Source organism: Panthera uncia, chromosome A2, assembly GCF_023721935.1.
Source record: "Panthera uncia isolate 11264 chromosome A2, Puncia_PCG_1.0, whole genome shotgun sequence".
NCBI classification, from domain to species: Eukaryota; Metazoa; Chordata; class Mammalia; order Carnivora; family Felidae; genus Panthera; species Panthera uncia.
In genome coordinates, this window is record NC_064816.1 from 175,067 (window position 1) to 191,390 (window position 16,324).

The 16,324-nt window shown below is 66.3% G+C and overlaps 2 protein-coding genes across 3 annotated transcripts in view; one reads left to right on the plus strand and one right to left on the minus strand.

Moving 5' to 3' along the window:
* HCN2 (hyperpolarization activated cyclic nucleotide gated potassium and sodium channel 2) overlaps positions 1–798 on the plus strand; it is a 27,079-nt gene extending 26,281 nt beyond the window's left edge. Inside the window, exon 12 of the mRNA XM_049643176.1 lies at positions 10–798. Coding sequence (XP_049499133.1) covers positions 10–184 — 175 coding nt within the window. The 3' untranslated portion in view covers positions 185–798. The remainder of the gene's footprint in view (positions 1–9) is intronic.
* Positions 799–950: 152 nt separating this feature from the next.
* On the minus strand, positions 951–15,830 carry POLRMT (RNA polymerase mitochondrial). Of its 2 annotated transcripts, XM_049639447.1 has the most exons (21): positions 15,694–15,830; positions 15,061–15,159; positions 11,987–12,594; positions 8,488–8,618; positions 8,172–8,364; positions 6,939–7,088; positions 6,565–6,729; positions 6,302–6,469; positions 5,828–6,052; positions 4,858–5,646; positions 4,348–4,470; positions 3,957–4,079; positions 3,536–3,715; positions 3,155–3,241; positions 2,839–2,952; positions 2,697–2,749; positions 2,513–2,611; positions 1,647–1,719; positions 1,351–1,442; positions 1,196–1,266; positions 951–1,095 (listed from the first exon to the last, which is right to left on the minus strand). In XM_049639447.1, the coding sequence occupies exons 1-21, from the start codon at positions 15,779–15,781 to the stop codon at positions 1,046–1,048; spliced, it is 3,681 nt and encodes a 1,226-aa protein (XP_049495404.1). In that variant the 5' UTR covers positions 15,782–15,830; the 3' UTR covers positions 951–1,045. The 2 variants fall into 2 exon arrangements, with proteins under 2 accessions (XP_049495404.1, XP_049495403.1); XM_049639446.1 differs by having other exon boundaries at positions 1,196–1,442.
* Positions 15,831–16,324: the final 494 nt, after the last annotated feature.

The following is a 16,324-nucleotide window of genomic DNA, read 5'->3' on the forward strand; positions in this document are numbered from 1 at the left end:
GTCCGGCCCGGGCCCCGCGGCCTCCGCGCGTCCGGCCAGCAGCTCCACGCCGCGCTTGGGGCCGGCGCCCGCCACCCGAGCCGCCGCGCCCAGCCCGGACCGCAGGGACTCGGCCTCGCCCGGCGCCGCCGGCGGCCTCGACCCCCTGGACTCCGCGCGCTCGCGCCTCTCGTCCAACTTGTGACCTTCGCCGTGCCGCCCCGCGGGCCCAGGCGGGCCGGGGGCGGGGCCGTCATCCACACCAAAGCCATGCCATCGCGCGCTGCCCCCGGCCGTCGTCGGCCGCCCGCCCCAGAAGCCATAGAGGAGTCCTAGGTAGTTGTAGTCGGACGGGCGGGCCGGGGCGGCGCGGCAGCCCCCTCCGAGCCCCCGCCGTGCCCTTCATCGCCCTGCGCCCACCCACATCGTCCTTGCCCCCGGCGGCGGCCTCGCCTGAGTGCGTGCGAGGGGGCCCCCCTTCACCTCGGTGCCTCAGTTCCCCCAACTGTGAAGCGGGGACGGGGACGGCCCCGTGGCCGAAAGGAGATGGCTGTGGAGTCCTGCCCGCCCCCACCCTCGTAGGTGGCCCGTCCGATGAGGATTCTGTTTTTTAAGTGCAATACTTGGCCCGCCGGCTTCCCGCTGCCCCCATCGCGCTCACGCAATAACCGGCCCGGCCCCCCCACCCCACCCTCTCCCCGACCCCGTCCGCGTGCGGCCCGCGGTGACCTCCCCCCGGAGCGGGCACACCCCGCCCCCTCCGGCGCCCAGGGGCGGGCAGTCCTGGCTGCGCCCGGGCGCGGGGGTCGGAGGTGAGGCCGGGCCGCCGCGATGAATGTACCGACGGGCCGAGGCAGCAGCGCCCCCACCGCGCTCCACGCCCCTGACCCCCACACCCCCATTCCGCGCAATAAACGACAGCATTGGCGTCCAGCCTGCCCGCCTCTGACTGCTTGCTGCCGGGGCGCAGCTGCTCGGGTGCCCCGAGACCGGCGGGAGACGCTCGACCCCATGGGTGGCAACAGCTTTATTTACACTATGGTACAGGGCGGGCGGCGGTGCAGCGTCAGCTGAAGAAGTAAGTGGAGTGCTTCACCTGCTTCAGGTCGAAGGCCCCTGTGGAGCAGAGGGCCCGGCGGAGACCTTGCGGCGGGGCCCTGGGCGACACCTCCCGCGCCCCCCGCCCTCAGGAAACGCGCAGGGTGTCGGGCCCTACCTGTCTTAGGCACCGACCTCAGCGTGTCCTGGAGCTTGCCAGTCCGCGTGCTCTTGAGGTGCTGTGGGGACCTGAGGCCGAGGGCAGGGTGGGCGTGAGGCCCGGCGGGGCAGGGCGGGGTGGTCCCGGCCGCACTGGGGGAGGGGGCACTAAACCTGGCGCCAGAGCAGAATCGCTTCATCAGGAACCTGGACAGGTTGTGCAGGATGGGCTGGCTGTGCAGGCGGACAAACTGCTCCCGGCATACCTGGGGGCAGGGGGCGTCGTCGGGAGGGAGAACAGGGGCCTGAGGGGCGGGGGCGGGCGGAGCTTCCCAGGTCCCGCCCCCAACCCGGGAACTGACGGCTGGACCGAGGCTGCGGGTGCCCGGTGCTACGAGGCAAGGGCGTGGGGTCAAGGGGACCCGCTGCCCTCTGAGGGGGGCCGGATGTGGGCGCAGGGCGGGCGGCACCTGGTTCATGACCTCCACGTCAGCTGCGTGGGTCCAGAAGCAGTCGTGCACGGAGACGAAGGTCAGGCCTTTCCTGCGGTGGCAGTCGGGGTCTCCCGTGAAGCGGGCTGCCCCTCCAGGGCCACTCCCCCCTCTGCTCCTTCCCATCCTCCCTCAAGCCCCCTCCCCCGGTGGGACCCAGCTCCCCACCGGTCAGCTCACCTGTTCATGGTCCCGCCTCACACCCTTTTCACACCTCCTCACCGCCCCCCCCCCCCGTCCCCAGTTGCCGCAGCTGATACTGTCCCCCCACCTGTCACTACAGGGCTGCGTCCCAGGGGTCCTGTGCCACCCGCAAGAGGCAGGCACAGATGGCAACCTGTCTCTGAACACTGGCTCCTTTCTAACCCAACTATCCACACACCTGCCCTATGGCCATGCTTGGGTGCCTCTGCAGAGCTCAGAACAGAAACCCAGACGCTTCCCCCTACAAGGGCCACAAATCCCTCAGAACCGTGTGCTGCCGGCACTCCCTTGGACGGAACCACAGGCACTTCTCACTCGGAGCAGTGACACCTTCCCCACCGGCCCAGCCAGCTGCTTCCCCCTCACACACACCTCGCTGCCAAGGGGCCTTTGCGTATGCTTACGTGTAGTCCTTTTCTGGGCACCAGGTCCAACAACCCGTGTGACTAGGGTCCTCGCCTCCTGTAGGCCTCGGTCCTGGTCCCCTGACCCTGTCTGACCCGGCCTCACCACCTGCCTTCCCCACTCTGTGGGTCCCCGCCGTGTCCCCAACACCCAGAAGAGGGTGTGCACACAGATCGCCAACAGACACAGTCTGAGCACGCCCGGCCCACGAGGCAAGCTGCAGACGTGGGGCCCACCTGTAGCAGTGCAGGGCTGTGAGCATCATGTGTGAAGAGTCCAGAGAGTGGATGAAGTTGGGGGGGAAGCCATTCTTCTGCTTCAGCGTGTTGGGCCTCCTGGGGAGGGGGGAGGACTCAGCCGCCTCTAGCCTGGTCTGACCTGGGGGCAGCCCCCAGCCCAGCACCCCCCACCGGCACTCACTGGCTGGTATCCCCACTGTGGCTGAAGGTGAGGCTCTGGATCCCGCCGCTGATCTGCAGGAGCGGGGCGGGGAGGGTCAGGAGTCCCGCCCGGACAGGGACACGGACACGGAGCGGGGGTGGTGGGGCGGGGCCGCACCTACCATGACCTTGGAGTCCCGGTGGTAGGGCTGGATGATGGGGATGCCCAGGGGCGTGACCCACTCCACAGCCGAGCCCGAGTGGGCAATGAGCCGGGCGCTCTCAGTCAGCCAGTGCTGTGGACACAGGGCACGGGCTCAGGGCAGGGCCCCCCCCCCCCCCCCCCCCCCCCCGGCGCGGCCCCGGGGGGGCGGGGGGGGGGGGGGGCGCGCCCCGCGGGGGGGGGGGCCCGGGGGCGGGGGCGGGGGGGGGGCCCCCCCCCCCCCCCCCCCCCGTCAGGGACAGCCCGGTGGGCCCGGGGAGGGGGCGAGGACACACCTGGATGGCCCGCGTGCCCGAGAACATCTCCTGGAGACTGTTGAACACCTGGCGCACCAGGTAGTGAGACGCCTCCCACACGAACTCCTGGAGGGGGTGCGGGGCAGCGGTCGGCGGGGGCACAGGGTGGGCGATCACCCACCCACCTCCCCCCAGGAAAACGACCTCACGGCACCCTCTGGGAACCCAGAAGCCCGGCCCCATCTTTCTTTCGGAGAGAGACACGGGAGCCCCTGAGGCTGGGGGGCGGGGGGGCGAGGGGGGGGGCAAGCCCCACCCCCAGGACTGCCTGCCGTCCAGCAGCTGGCCGTTCAGGGCAGCGGCCGGGCCGGGGCAAACCTCGACACTGCCGTGGGGCCAAGCGCCCGCCAGGCTGCGCACCTGGGGGAAGTCGCTGAGCTCCCGCAGGCGCCTCTCGATCTGCAGGCGGCCCCCGTAGCGGGTGACCCCGTACACCACAGTCATCACCGTCTGCTTCACCACCTTGCGGCTGATGAACCCCTCGAGCACCTGGGCGACCCGCACGCCCCGCTTGGCGTCCTGCCCGCGGAACACCTCCACCTGCGCGGGCGTTCGGGGTCAGCGGGCGGGCGCGTAGACCTCCTGCCTCCCACCCTGCCCGGCAGCCCCTTCTCTTCCCGAGGACCCCACGGTTCCCTCTTCCGACACCTCCCCTGGGGAAGCCCACCCTGACCGCCTGCTCCCGTCACAGGTGACTGGGGGCCACGCGACCTGCAGCGTCCCCAGGACGGAGACCCCACGCGGGCCCTGGGCATGAGCAGGCGGGGACCGCGGCGCCCACCTGCGCGGCCACTCCGCTGTACACGTCCTGCGGCACGTCCGAGGGCAGCAGGTTGACGGAGGCGGCCCCGATGCTGTCGCGGCCGAGAGCGGCATAGTGCTGCAGCCCGTTACAGGAGCCGTCCTGGGGCCGACAGGGGCGGGGGGCGGGGCAACCCTGGGGATCGAGCCGGCGCTCCGGGGCGCCCCAGTGTGCCGCCCGTACCACCGCCGTAGGAGGTCGCCCCGCAGGGCCAGCCACTCCCACGGGGGCCGGCCTCCACGAGGGGGACGCCAGCCAAACGCAGAGCGGGGTGTGCGCTAGGCGCCCACACTTCCACGGACCCTCGCACACCTCCAGCCGCGCCCCCCTGGGCCAGGCACACCCCGAGACGCGGTCCCCGCCAGCTCACCTGGTGGACCGGGAAGTGAGAAATATAGGCAGCGGGGTCAGGAGCGCGCACGGCCCGAGCGATCTCCATGCAGCAGGCCAGGGCCTGCCAGGGCTCCTCCACCTCCATCCACCACTTGCGGCCCTGAGGGAGGGCAGCATGAGGCCGGGACAGAGCCCCCCGGAACAGCGGGGGGGGGGGGGGGGGGGGGGGGGGGGGGGGGGGGGGGGGGGGCGCGCGGGGGCGGCCCCGCCCCCGGGGGGGGGGGGGGGGGGGGGGGGGGGGGGCGACGGGAGCGATGGGCAGGGAGGGACACCCGGGAACAGCCCCGAGCGAGCAGGAGCGGGACGGGGAAAGGTCTGGAAGAAGAGCTAACCCTGGAGGGAAGGGCCGCAGAGCCGCCGAGGAACCGGGGCCAAGGGAAACCCCGAAGAAGGACGCCGCCAGGAGCGTGCCAAGGGAGGGGCGGGGTAGCGGGTGCAGGGAACAGGTGGGGGAGGTGGGGGGGGGGGGGGAAGACCCCGCCCCTACCGTCATGGGCCGGTCGGCAGAGTCCAGAACGTCCTCCATCACCTCGTCGGCGAAAACCAGGCGCGCCTGCAGCGGCTCCCGCTTCTTGAGCCCGGTCAGGTTGACCAGGTGGATCTTGAGCCAGTCGAGGCCGCGGGGGCCAAGCGGGCGGCCCTGGGCGAACTCCAGCAGGGCGCGCGCCAGGTCGCTGCCCAGGTGGTTGAAGTGGGGCGGGCAGGGGTAGGTGCGGCCGCGGAAGTCCATGTTGTGGGGCAGCCAGAAGACGCAGTGACGCAGGTGCTGCGCCAGCGAGAGGCGGTACAGCGCGTCCGACCGCAGGCTGTGCATCTCCCGGGCCACTTTGAGGCAGCGGGCCAGCTCCCGCCGCAGCTCGGCCTTCTGGGCAGGCGAGGCGTCGGGCGGCAGGCGGCCCTCGGGCGGCCGGGGCGCCTCGGAGGGCGGGGCCGGCACACCCAGGCGGGGGCAGCCCTTGGCGGCGAAGAGCTCCAGCACCAGGTCCAGCACGCGGCCGTTGACGCGCCAGGCGCAGTTGCCCAGCTGGGTGAGGGCGTCCAGGGCGCCGTGCAGCTCGGCGGGCGGGCAGCTGTCCAGCAGGCGCTGGTGCTGCGTGGTGCCCTCCACAGAGCGCACGAGCTTAGTGGGACTCAGCAGGAAGGCGCCCGTGTGCGGTGACGTCCAGGGCAGTGGCGGGCACAGCATGGGCACCTCGGCCGCCTCGAAGGTCAGCGTGTGCTCCGCTGCGGTCGCCAGCAGCTGCGTGAAGGCCGGGTGTGGCTTCAGGATCCCGATCTGGGGGCAGGGGGGGAAAGACCGGCAGAGGCGTCGATCGCCCCGAAGGACGCACGGCGGGCAGAGGGCCCCCTCCAGCCCCGGGACCGGGTGTCGGACCCCAGCAGGATTTCCACAGGACCCGGCCACGGCCCCGGGGTCCCCACGGCACCCGGAGCCCCCAGCCTCGCGCAGGGCCCACCTGGCGGAAGCTGCGGAAGGAGTACACGTGGTAGAGCACCGGGATGAGCGAGCAGGAGCCCTGGGGGGCGGCCAGGCTGCCGGGCATTCGCACCACCTCCACCAGCATCTCCGCCAGACGCTTGCCCAACTGCACCAGCACAGGCAAGGGCCAGGGCTGCTCATGGGGGGCCTCGGGCGCCCCCAGCGTCTCCCAGTACTGCCGTGGCAGGCAGGGCACCGCCACCTGGGGGCGGGGGAGTGGGTCAGGGGCTGGGGGTCTGAGCCCAGCCCTGCGCCCCTCCCACCGCCCCGGGCCTCACCTGGGTGTCCGAGCCCCCCCCCAATGGGCCTCACCTGGGTGTCCAAGCCCCCCAATGGGCCTCACCTGGGTGTCTGAGCCCCCCCCCACACAAGGGCCTCACCTGGGTGTCCGAGCCCTGCCCCCAAGGGCCTCACCTGGGTGTCCGAGCCCCCCCCCCCACAAGGGCCTCACCTGGGTGTCCGAGGCCAGCAGGTGCAGGTACTGGTAGTAGCGCTGCTGCAGCGCCTGCACCTGGCTGAGCTGCTGCTTCTGCACCGCGTGCCGATTGAAGACGCGCAGGCCCAGCTGCTGCGCCAGGGAGAGGAGGGACTCTCCCTGCGGCGGCAGCACCTGCAGGGTCTGGGGGCGGCACCGGGAGGTGAGCAGGGCCCAGCCAGCGCCGCCCCCCCCCCCCCCCCCGCCCCGCCCCGCCCCCAAGCCCGCCGACGCCCCACCTGCAGCAGCAGCCTGGCGAGCTCCCGCTCCGTGAGCAGACACAGGTACGGGAAGAGCGAGGGGCGGCCGGAGCGGGCGGCGCGGGCCTCACTGGCCTTCACGTCCCGCAGCCCCGCGCACAGCGCCTCCACCCACGCGGCGCGCAGCTGCTTCAGCGTCCTCCGCTGCGGGGGCGGGGCGGACACAGGAGTCACCATCCCGGGGGGAGTCGGGGGGGGGGGGGGGGTGGGGAGCCCCGGGGGGGGGGGGGGTCCTCCCAAGCCACGTGGCCCACCTCGCACTCTCCTCGCGGCGGTGGGCGACCCACGGGCTGCTGCCCCGGCCCCACCGCCCGCCCGACCCCAGGGGGCTGCGATTCAGCCGAGCTGCTCACCGCGTGCAGGACCTCCTTGGTGAGCAGCTGCGCCTTCTCCACCGACTCCACAGTGACAGTGGTGGCCATCTCCACACGCAGCTGCTGCTGGAAGAGGGTCTGCAGCTTCCACAGAGGCAGGTGCAGCTTGGGGTATGACACGGGGCCCTCCTGTGGGGGGGACAGTATGACACGGGGCCCTCCTGTGGGGGGGGGACAGTATGACACGGGGCCCTCCTGTGGGGGGGACAGTATGACACGGGGCCCTCCTGTGGGGGGGGGACAGTATGACACGGGGCCCTCCTGTGGGGTGGGGACAGTATGACACGGGGCCCTCCTGTGGGGTGGGGACAGTATGACACGGGGCCCTCCTGTGGGGGGGGGGACAGTATGACACGGGGCCCTCCTGTGGGGTGGGGACAGTATGACACGGGGCCCTCCTGTGGGGGGGGGACAGTATGACACGGGGCCCTCCTGTGTGTGTGTGTGGGGGGGCAGGCAGGAGGTCAGGCCCCCACAGGCTGGACTCTCCTACACACAAGGCCGACGAGAGCAGCGGTCCGGCCTGCATGTCCAGGACCCCCACCCGCAGAGCCACATCTGCTTCTCCGAGTCCCCGGAAAATCATCCCTCCGAGGATGGAAGGAAGCAAGGTGCCAAAGAGCACGTGACAGCCACCCAGCATTTGCCCGGCCTCACTGGGTGGGGGTGGGAACTACCCGGGGAGACACAGCTCAGGTCTCTGGGCAGTGAGCTCGTGTTTAAACTGGAAACTGTGCAAATGCGTGACCCATCCAAAAAGAGAAATTGAAAACCGCAAAACCCAGCACGCCGAGAATCACACACAGGCCCACACAAGGCAGGTCTTCTCATGACTGCACAGCGGACAGAGCCCCGGCCACACTGCCCACCTGCTGCTTGAGGCCGGCCAAAGCTCGGGCTGTCTACACCCAGCTCTGGTATGACGCCTGTGCTCTGCCCGCCGCTGAGCCTCTGGGTGGGAACCCAACGGCGAGGCTGTGGCACCTTCCAGCTTTAATCTTTAGGGTCAGGGCCCCGGTGGGGACTGGCACTTGCCAAGTCTGGTTCGTCTGGCCTCTGAAGAGCAGGGAGGGCATCCCTGGGACGTGGGTGGCTCCGAGAGAAATTAAAGGAGGGGCCGAGGAGACTCCACAAGGACAGGGTGGTCCCGGCTCATCCCCAACAGGACACGCCCCCCCCCCCCCCCCAACGTGGGTGTCAGGGCCCTCTCACCTTGGCGTAGATCTCCCTGAGCAGGGGTGAGGTGTTGACCTGGGGCTCGGGCTGGGGCTGCAGAGGAGGGCTGAAGGCGGGCTGGGCCTTGTGCACCGCCTGCAGGAGCGCGGCCTGCTCCTCCTGGCACAGTGGCACGCTGGAGAAGAGGTCCTGCAGCCGCAGCCCATCCTGGGCCATCTGGTCCAGACACCTGTGGGGGCGCATGGTGCCTAAGGGACGGGCAGCCCCCAGCACCCTGCAGGTCTCAGCGCCAGGCGGCCACGGGGCCCTTCTGGGTGGCCCGGGCCCCGGCAAGGGCCTGATGCCCACCCACCTTTGGACGGTCCTGGCGTCCTGGTCCAGCCGTCCCATGCACTGGAGCGCAGCTGCGTAGGACAAGAGGTCTGGGGTGAGGCCGGCATCTTTCACCATGAAGAACACGTAAACCAGCTCTTTGAAGGAGCCCTGGGGAGACCAAGTTGGGGTGAGGGTCCTGGGGTGGCCAGCCCGTCCCTTGAGACCTTGCTCTCCAGCCAGCGAATTAGGAAAAGGCTTGCCGGCCAAGTGCAGCACCGGTGCTCGGTGACACCACGGCGGGACCAGGCGGGGGCTGGGTTCCCGACGGGGAGAGGTGCTGATACTGTGGACGTGAACGTGCACTATTCCAGCCGCTACGAGAGGCTCTTCAGTGTTCTCTGCGTCCGTGTGCTGTCTTCCACCCGCCTGCTCCGGGGTTAGCCCACCTCTTCCCCATTTCCACAAGTGCTAGTCCTGTCCCTGGTTTGAGTGCGGCCTCTCTCACACAGGCGCCGTGGCCGTCAACCTCTCTCCGACACCCCCCGGCTGGAGGCACGCCGCGTTCAGGCCTCCGTTCATTTCCAAGTACAGGAAACCTTGTTTGCGAGCGTAAGTCGTTCCAGAAACACGTTTGTAATCCAAAGTACTTGTATGTCAAAGCCATTTCCCCACAAGAGATAATGGCAACGCACGATCCAAACATATTCATGTAAAAACGATTACGATACTGTAAGATAATAGAAAATAATATAATTCACGGTATAAAGAAATACACATTAACCTGCACTTACCTTTGAGAACCTCCGTGGCCGGAGTGAGGGAGACGAGAGAGAGGAGGGCGACTGTGCAGGACAACTGTCACTATCACTAAGGGAGTCACTGCTATCTATCGGCTCAGCGCAATCTTCTTCTTTTCCTGAGGCTTTAATAGGGAACCTATCCGGTGACGCTTGCTTTGCCTCCTCTTGAGGGTTTCGCAAAAACGGGACGTCGCGTTGTCGTTAAACAGATCCGTTGCTCACGCTGCTACAGCCTTATTCGGGTGGTGCTTCGCTACACAATTTTGCAGTTTCCCACACTTCACACATCTCCCTAATCTCCTCTGAAGTGAGGGATTCCTCCGCCTTTTCCTCCTCCTCTGCAGGCAAGGTACAGACGTAGGCTTCTTATAAAATCTTGCAATTTCAGCCCCTCGCATACCTCGTTCACGGTCTCCAATGATTTCCTTCGACTTCCACCAGCATCATCTCCTTCTTGCCGCCTTTCTCTTCAACCTTTTTCTGCGTGGGGGTCACTGTATACGCTGCCGCTGATGCTGACTACAGCACACGATTAATAAACTTTTGTCACATGCTATACTTAATGTAACTGGCAGCGAGGCAGCAGAGGACAAGGTCCCTATCTGCAGGCGGCCCGACCTAGAATGAAGCAAAGCGTTCCCGAGCTCGCTCTTGGATGGAAAAGCAAAGGGCTGTCCGCAGGTGCGTCGAGGGGACAAAAATACACGAGCGCCAACGTTCTGAAAACTCACTGAGTTCTGCCAACGAGACTGAGCGTCCCAGCGTGGGCGATGACCACCCACCCCCGCAGAGAACCACTGGCTCAGCTGCGACCACATGACACTCGGCGTCACGTTCTAGGTGAACTGCAAGGCCTCGCTCGCTCACCGAGGGAGAATGTATCAGGAACGTCTGCCTGTCTTGCGGAACAGCTTCCTCGCGGTCCAGGTTCTGCTGTACGTGCTACGTTCTCTTGCAGCTGCTTCCCGGACCGCTGGAGGTCTGTGCCGCTGCAGACCCACTGGAGAAAACAAGGCTCCTAGCGCCCCCCGCCCCCGCCCCCAGGTCCTGCTGCCTTCATCCAAGGCGTGCCGCCACACCAGGGACCACGGTGCCGGCAACCGGGTTTTCAGGCGCTTGTCTCCAGGACCTCGCCCAGGCCGCCCTACTGGCCGTCAGCAGCCACACGTAGCCACCACGTTTAAACCTTCAGCTCTGCAAACGCTCGGGGGGTCACACACAGCCGGAGCAGGTGAACGTGCCAACGGGGAAGGGACCCCCGCCGGACAGCGCTGGTCTACAGGAAGCGTGTCTAAACCCCACGTGCCGTCTCACCTTTACGCTTTACAGAGACACGCGCGCGCGCGCAGACACGGTGGCCGAGGCTCTAAATCAGGCCCCTCTGCCTTACACGTGGGGACACCGAAGCTCAGAGAGAAGTGGGAGGCGTGGGCCACACGGTGAGCAAGCGGCAGCCACAGGACTCGGGCTGGGCTCTGGGTAACAGCCAAGCCCCATCCCGCATGCGCAGGCCGCCCAGACACCATGACTTCCGGAGCCCAGGATGCCTGTGCAGTCCACGCACGACGCAGGACGGGCCTGGGACGGGGTTAGCAATGCCCCCAAACCCCCACCTACTCGGGACCTCATAACACGGGCCCCTGAGGGATCTTTGCTAACGGAATGAGTTCAGATGAAGCCGCGTGAGGAGTGTGAGGACAGGGCAGACGCAGGACACCTGGAGACGCCTGGGGACGCGGCCACAGGCCCAGGACCACAGGGGCTCCGGGAGCTGAAAGAGGCAGGAAGGCAGCGGCCCCGCCCGCTTTGACCTGGGACTGGAAAAAAATAACTGTGTCACTTTAAGCCGCCCAGGTTTTGGTCATCGCCGCAAATGCAGGAAGCTCGCGCCGGCGCCAATGGCAGAAATGTCCCGCTGTAACAGGGCCCTGTGACCTTGGGTGGAAGAACACGAGCTCCTTGCCTTCACTAACTCCCTGAAGCTAGTGCGTCCCGGTGACGAAGACAAACGTGACTGCCACCTGTGGGGACTGGGCATCTCCACGCCACGGGCCGACGCAGACGTAAAAGCGATGGCGGCCCCTGGGCCTGCTGTCCTGTCCTCGAGTGAGGCCCGGCGGTCTCGGCCACAAGCCCACGCTCGCAGCCGGCGCCTCGGTCCCCACGCAACGGCCTCCGCCTCGGGCCTGAGCACAGGGAGGGGGCTCGGAGCTGCGCCCCCGCGAGGCCACGTGAAGAACGCTCTTGAACAGGCAGCCCGGGCCGCCGCGGGGAAATCAGAAACACTTGGAGAGACACGGGGCATGGCCAGAGCGGACCCCGCAGGGAACCCCACGGCCACGGACGAACGCCCGCATCGAGACGCGCTAAGCTAACCCCCCACCTGAGGAAGCCCCACCTAAAGCAGCGAAGTCGCTCTCCCGAGAAGGACCTGGAAACTCCCCGGGAGGCCAAAGCGCCCCTCACACCAGGCAGGCACAGAGGCCCCGGTCGAGGCGTCCAGAAGGAAAGGGACTAAAACGTTCAGCAGGACTCCCTCCCTCTCTTTCGGCTGTTCTGGGAAATCTCCGTTGAGGGCCACGTGGGACTTATGGTTGACAAGCTACGAGAATCGTCGGGACGGCCACGAGCACAGGACTCGGCCTCTGGGGCCCAGAGCCCCGGGTTCGCACCAGGCGCTCCCGGGTGGGGCCCGGCGGACCCCGCAGACACCCCTCCCCCGGGGCCGCCGCTCACCTTGCGAGCCCAGCCGAGCATGACGGTGTTGTACGCGGCCAGCGTGAGCACCCGCCGCTGCCGCCACTTGCTGTGGCAGGTGACCAGCACGTGGTGGGCGAGGGGCAGGTGGCCCGAGAGCAGGCAGCACTCCAGGAAGGCCAGGAGCCTCTGCTGCTGGGTCTCCAGCCGCGCGGGGGCGCCGCCCGCCTCGTGGGCCCGCTCCGCCTCGCAGCTCAGCCTCCGCGGCGCCTCCCGCAGCAGCCGCGCCAGCTGCTCCTCCCAGGGGCTCCGGGGGGTCTCCTGCTCCCAGCGCAGCAGGCGCTCGGCCAGCGGGGCGCTCAGCAGCTGGGGCACCATCCGCAGCCGGTGCTCACAGGCCAGCTGCTGGGCCCGCACCTGCAGCTTCGCCTGCAGCCGCTGCTTGCGCCTCTGCATCGCCCACTTCTCCTGGTCCAGCTTCTGCGCCCAGTGGCCGCCGAGCCCCGGGGCGGTGCCCTCGCCCCCTTTCTGGGCCTTCCTGCGTGGCTGGAAGCCGCCCGAATCTGGGAGTCGAGCCGGGCGGGGCCTCCTCACGGTCACCTCCGACACACGCGCGGCCTGCAGCTGCCGCACCCGGGCCTCGAGCACTGTGGGGGCGAAGGGCGAGGATGTCAGGGGGACCCCCGTGCGAGCACCAGCCTCTTCAGACCTGCGGTTCTGGGGGGTGGCTGGCCTCGCCAACTCTCGGGGCCTTGGTTCTTTTTTTTTTTTTTTTTAAACGATTATTTATTTTTGAGAGAGACAGAGCGTGAACGGGGGAGGGGCAGAGAGAGAGAGGGAGACACAGAATCGGAGGCAGGCTCCAGGCTCCGAGCTGTCGGCACGGAGCCCGATGTGGACTCGAACCCGTGAACCACAAGATGATGACCTTAGCCCAAGTTGGATGCTTAACCGACTGAGCCCCCCAGGCACCCCTCGAGGTCTCAGTACTACGTATGTCCCCCAATTTTCAGGCGCATACACCCTACCCACTCATTCAGCACCTCTGCGACAGCCTGACTCAACTTCCCAAAACCTGCCCCTCCGTGTCATCGTCACTGGCTGTCACTGTCACTGGCGGCGTGGTCCTTGCAGGCCCTCGGCCAAAAAACCCTTAAGATCGTCCAAGCCTCCACACCCAGCCTGTCAGCACACCCTCAGCGGTGTGGCGCGGCCTCAAAATCCATCCAGGTGCCCCAGGGGCCCTGCCCTCGCCTCCCCCCACTCGCCCCCAGGCTGCGGCCACAATGGCCTCAGGGCCCCTGCACACTCTACTCCTGATCGCTATGATCGGTATGACCGGAGTTTCCTGCAGAGTCAGGTGCCACGGCTAGCCCTGCGTCACAACGGCTTCACAGATCACGGGAGTCCCCGACAGATCAACACGTAACCTTCTTCCGTGTCCCTCTGCTTAAGATGCCTTATTCCACACACGTTGTTAATTCACTAACGTTGAGCCCACAGCCAACAGCACCGCAACTGCAAGCAAACACCTGTTTTCGGGCTCCTGGCTGGCTCAGTCGCTTAAGCGTCTGGCGCTTGATGTCGGCTCGGCTCGTGAGCTCACAGTTGGAGTTCGAGCCCTGTGCTGGGTTCTACACTGTTGGTGTGGGGCCTAGCTGGGATTCCGTGTCTCCCTCCCTCTCTCTCAAATCAATTAAGTAGACATTAAAAAAATAACAACGAAAATGTGTATTTTCTCCAAAAGGCACATCACAGCCTTCTCGAACTTAGGACGGTGGAAAACACCTTGGCACTATGCCTGGGGACTTTAAACAGCAAAATCACCAACAAACAGCCCCCAAGATGCAGAAACGTGGCACTAAACGTACCTTGAGAAGGACACTTGTTTACAATATGTGCTAAAACAAGAGGCCAGTGTGTCACCTGCTTCAACCCCAGCTGGGGACGGGGACATCGGGCAGCTCCAGTACTTGCTGCTCTGCACGTGTCCACAAGGGGCTGGGATTTGGGGGTTACGGACGGAGTTTAGTTCTTAGGTAACTGTGCCAATACTGCTGAGGACCAACGGCACCCACGCAGTCCAGCCTCACCCGCCGGCCTCGGTCCAACAAAGACTTGCTGGAGTAAACTGAAGAGGCAGGGCGGCCTTGGCCCTTGTAGGAGCCAACACGTGGGGTGTGCATGTGGGGTACCCGTGTCCGTCGAGGAGGTGAGGCCGACACGACGTGGCTGTGCGCACAGCTTTTCTCCCCGCGGTGGCAACAGTGCCTTTGGATGACAAGGCAGGCAAAGGCCACGTGGACGTGTGACTGGGGGGGGGGGGGGGGGGGCGGTTTATTAGCTTATCCTATGCTAGAGGACAGAGTTGGCGGGTTTTTAGGCTGGAGAGTGATGTAATGTGATTCAGACTTCCAGAACCTTCCCCCATTGAACATAGGATACTCGGGCTTCAAGACAATTAGGTAGTGAGTAAGAAACGAAAGAAGGTTGCTGTTGAGGACGACGGTAGTCTACTTCTCTATGTTCAGAATTTCCTGAAACAAACTTTTCCTTTTTAGACACACTGGAGACGCGGGGCAGGGGGGAAGCAGGAATCAGTGGCCATGGTCTGGGGGGCTCCAGTGAGGGAACACACATGCCCCCACCTCCCTGTGGCGGTGCCAGGACTGGGCCGGCCGTCCCACGCTGTGAAGACGGCAGGACCCCGACTGGTCCCCTCGGGCGCCTGAGCCCAGACAGCCGAGCCAGGGCACGTGTGTCAGTTCAGGATTCGAATCCTGACTCTGCAGGGGCAGTTCGTGCAGCCTTGGGCCAGCCTCTCCAGCTACCGCGTTGGGCCTCACCAGGAGAGTAGGAGCGCCTGCGGGGTTCGGGGAAGGGGAAACAACAGCCCTCTGTGTACAGCACAAGCTTCCTGTCACCATCCCCATGAGGACACTGAGGGCAGGGGAACCATTCAGTTACCCTGCTTTGCAGAATGCAGCCCTTCTCGTGGTGTCACTGCGAGGAAACGGGGAGGTAACCCCCCCAGCAGAGTGCCCATGGCTGAGAGGGGCGGGGGGACAGAGAGGAGGGGCTTCAGGCTCCAAGCCTTGGGGGTCTGGGCTCACCCTCCAGCAGCTCCACGTGGCCCCAGTCCTTCCGGCGGTCTTGCTCACAAGGGCTGGCGGACAAGCTCCTTCTGCGGCCCCAGACACCACTGAGGGACCCTGTGGGCAAAAGAGAGAGGCTGAGGGAGGCAGAAGGAGGCCCGCGGCCTGGGGGGCTGGGAGGGCCTCCTGTGGACAGAAATCGCAGGATCCTGGGGCAAAAGAGCTCTAAATTCATTGCAAACCGTCAGTGGTCACGGGCCTCACGTTGGAAAGAACCCAAGAGGTCAAAGGTGAAGGGGACCTTACAGAAAAGAAATTTGGGCGTGGGATCAACATAAAAGGTTCCTCCAACTAAAGGTGCTGTGAGAGTTCAAAGGTCAAGGGCCCTAAGTCGCAAAGAAGGGGTCAGGGGACTCCAGAAGAACCTAAGAGTCAAGCGTCAAAGTGCTGTGCCGATCCCCATCGGGGGAGTGGCCTAAGGGCGAGTGAAAGCGGGGTCCAGTCAATGGGTTCCACAGAACCACACTGGGCAAGGAGCAAAGGTGGGGGGGTAGCTGGATCCCGGGGACCTAAAAGCCGAAGGTCACGGCCGTAGGGAGAGGAGGCAGTGGCAGCGGCCATGGCGTCACCCTCGGGTCTCCCCCGCGTTACCTTCCTCGGCCAGGGGGCCGGGGGGGCCCGCAGGCCACAGGGCCCTCCGGAGACCGGACGCGCCGCGGCCCCAGCGAAGCGCCGACATTCCGCACGCCGACCGCCGCGCCGCCCGCGCTGTTCGCACCGCCCACACCGCGCCTGCGCCGCCTGCGCCTGCCGGGAGTTGTAGTTCCACAGCCTACGGCGGCTGTGAAGGGACCTCGCGGCGAGAGGAGGTAGCCGGAACCACGATTCCCAGGGAGCAGCGGGGCCCGGGAGTCTCCGACGCATGCGCCGATAGAGCCCTCTAATTGGCTCTTCCTCCTGCCAGGGAGGGGCGGGACAGAGCCGTTGCTTGGGTAACCCGGGGTGACTCTAAGCCGTCTTTGGGAGGACCGGGAAGCCGGATTGTTGTTGTTGTTGTTGTTGTTCTTCTTTCTTTTTTTTTTCTAAAGGAATGGTCGCCAGATAGTTAAGACAGAGTTCTGCAATTTAGAGATTCCTGTCTGCGATCTTCATTGCTGCAACTTCGACTTTGGAGCGGCAACTATGACTAGCCCCAGTTTATTGCGGAGGAAGTTGAGGCTGGGAGAGGTCGAGCAAGTTGCCCCAACATTAGGGAGACCGCAGTGAAGGCAGAGGTCTGTCT

Coding starts and splice junctions, on each gene's coding strand:
- POLRMT (XM_049639446.1), bottom strand. CDS start 15,781: ATGTCGGCGCTTCGCTGGGGCCGCGGCGCGTCCGGTCTCCGGAGGGCC. Junction 8,365..8,487: donor GACGCCAGGACCGTCCAAAG/GTGGGTGGGCAT, acceptor GCGCCCCCACAG/GTGTCTGGACCAGATGGCCC. Junction 2,953..3,154: donor CGGGCACGCGGGCCATCCAG/GTGTGTCCTCGC, acceptor CTGTGTCCACAG/CACTGGCTGACTGAGAGCGC.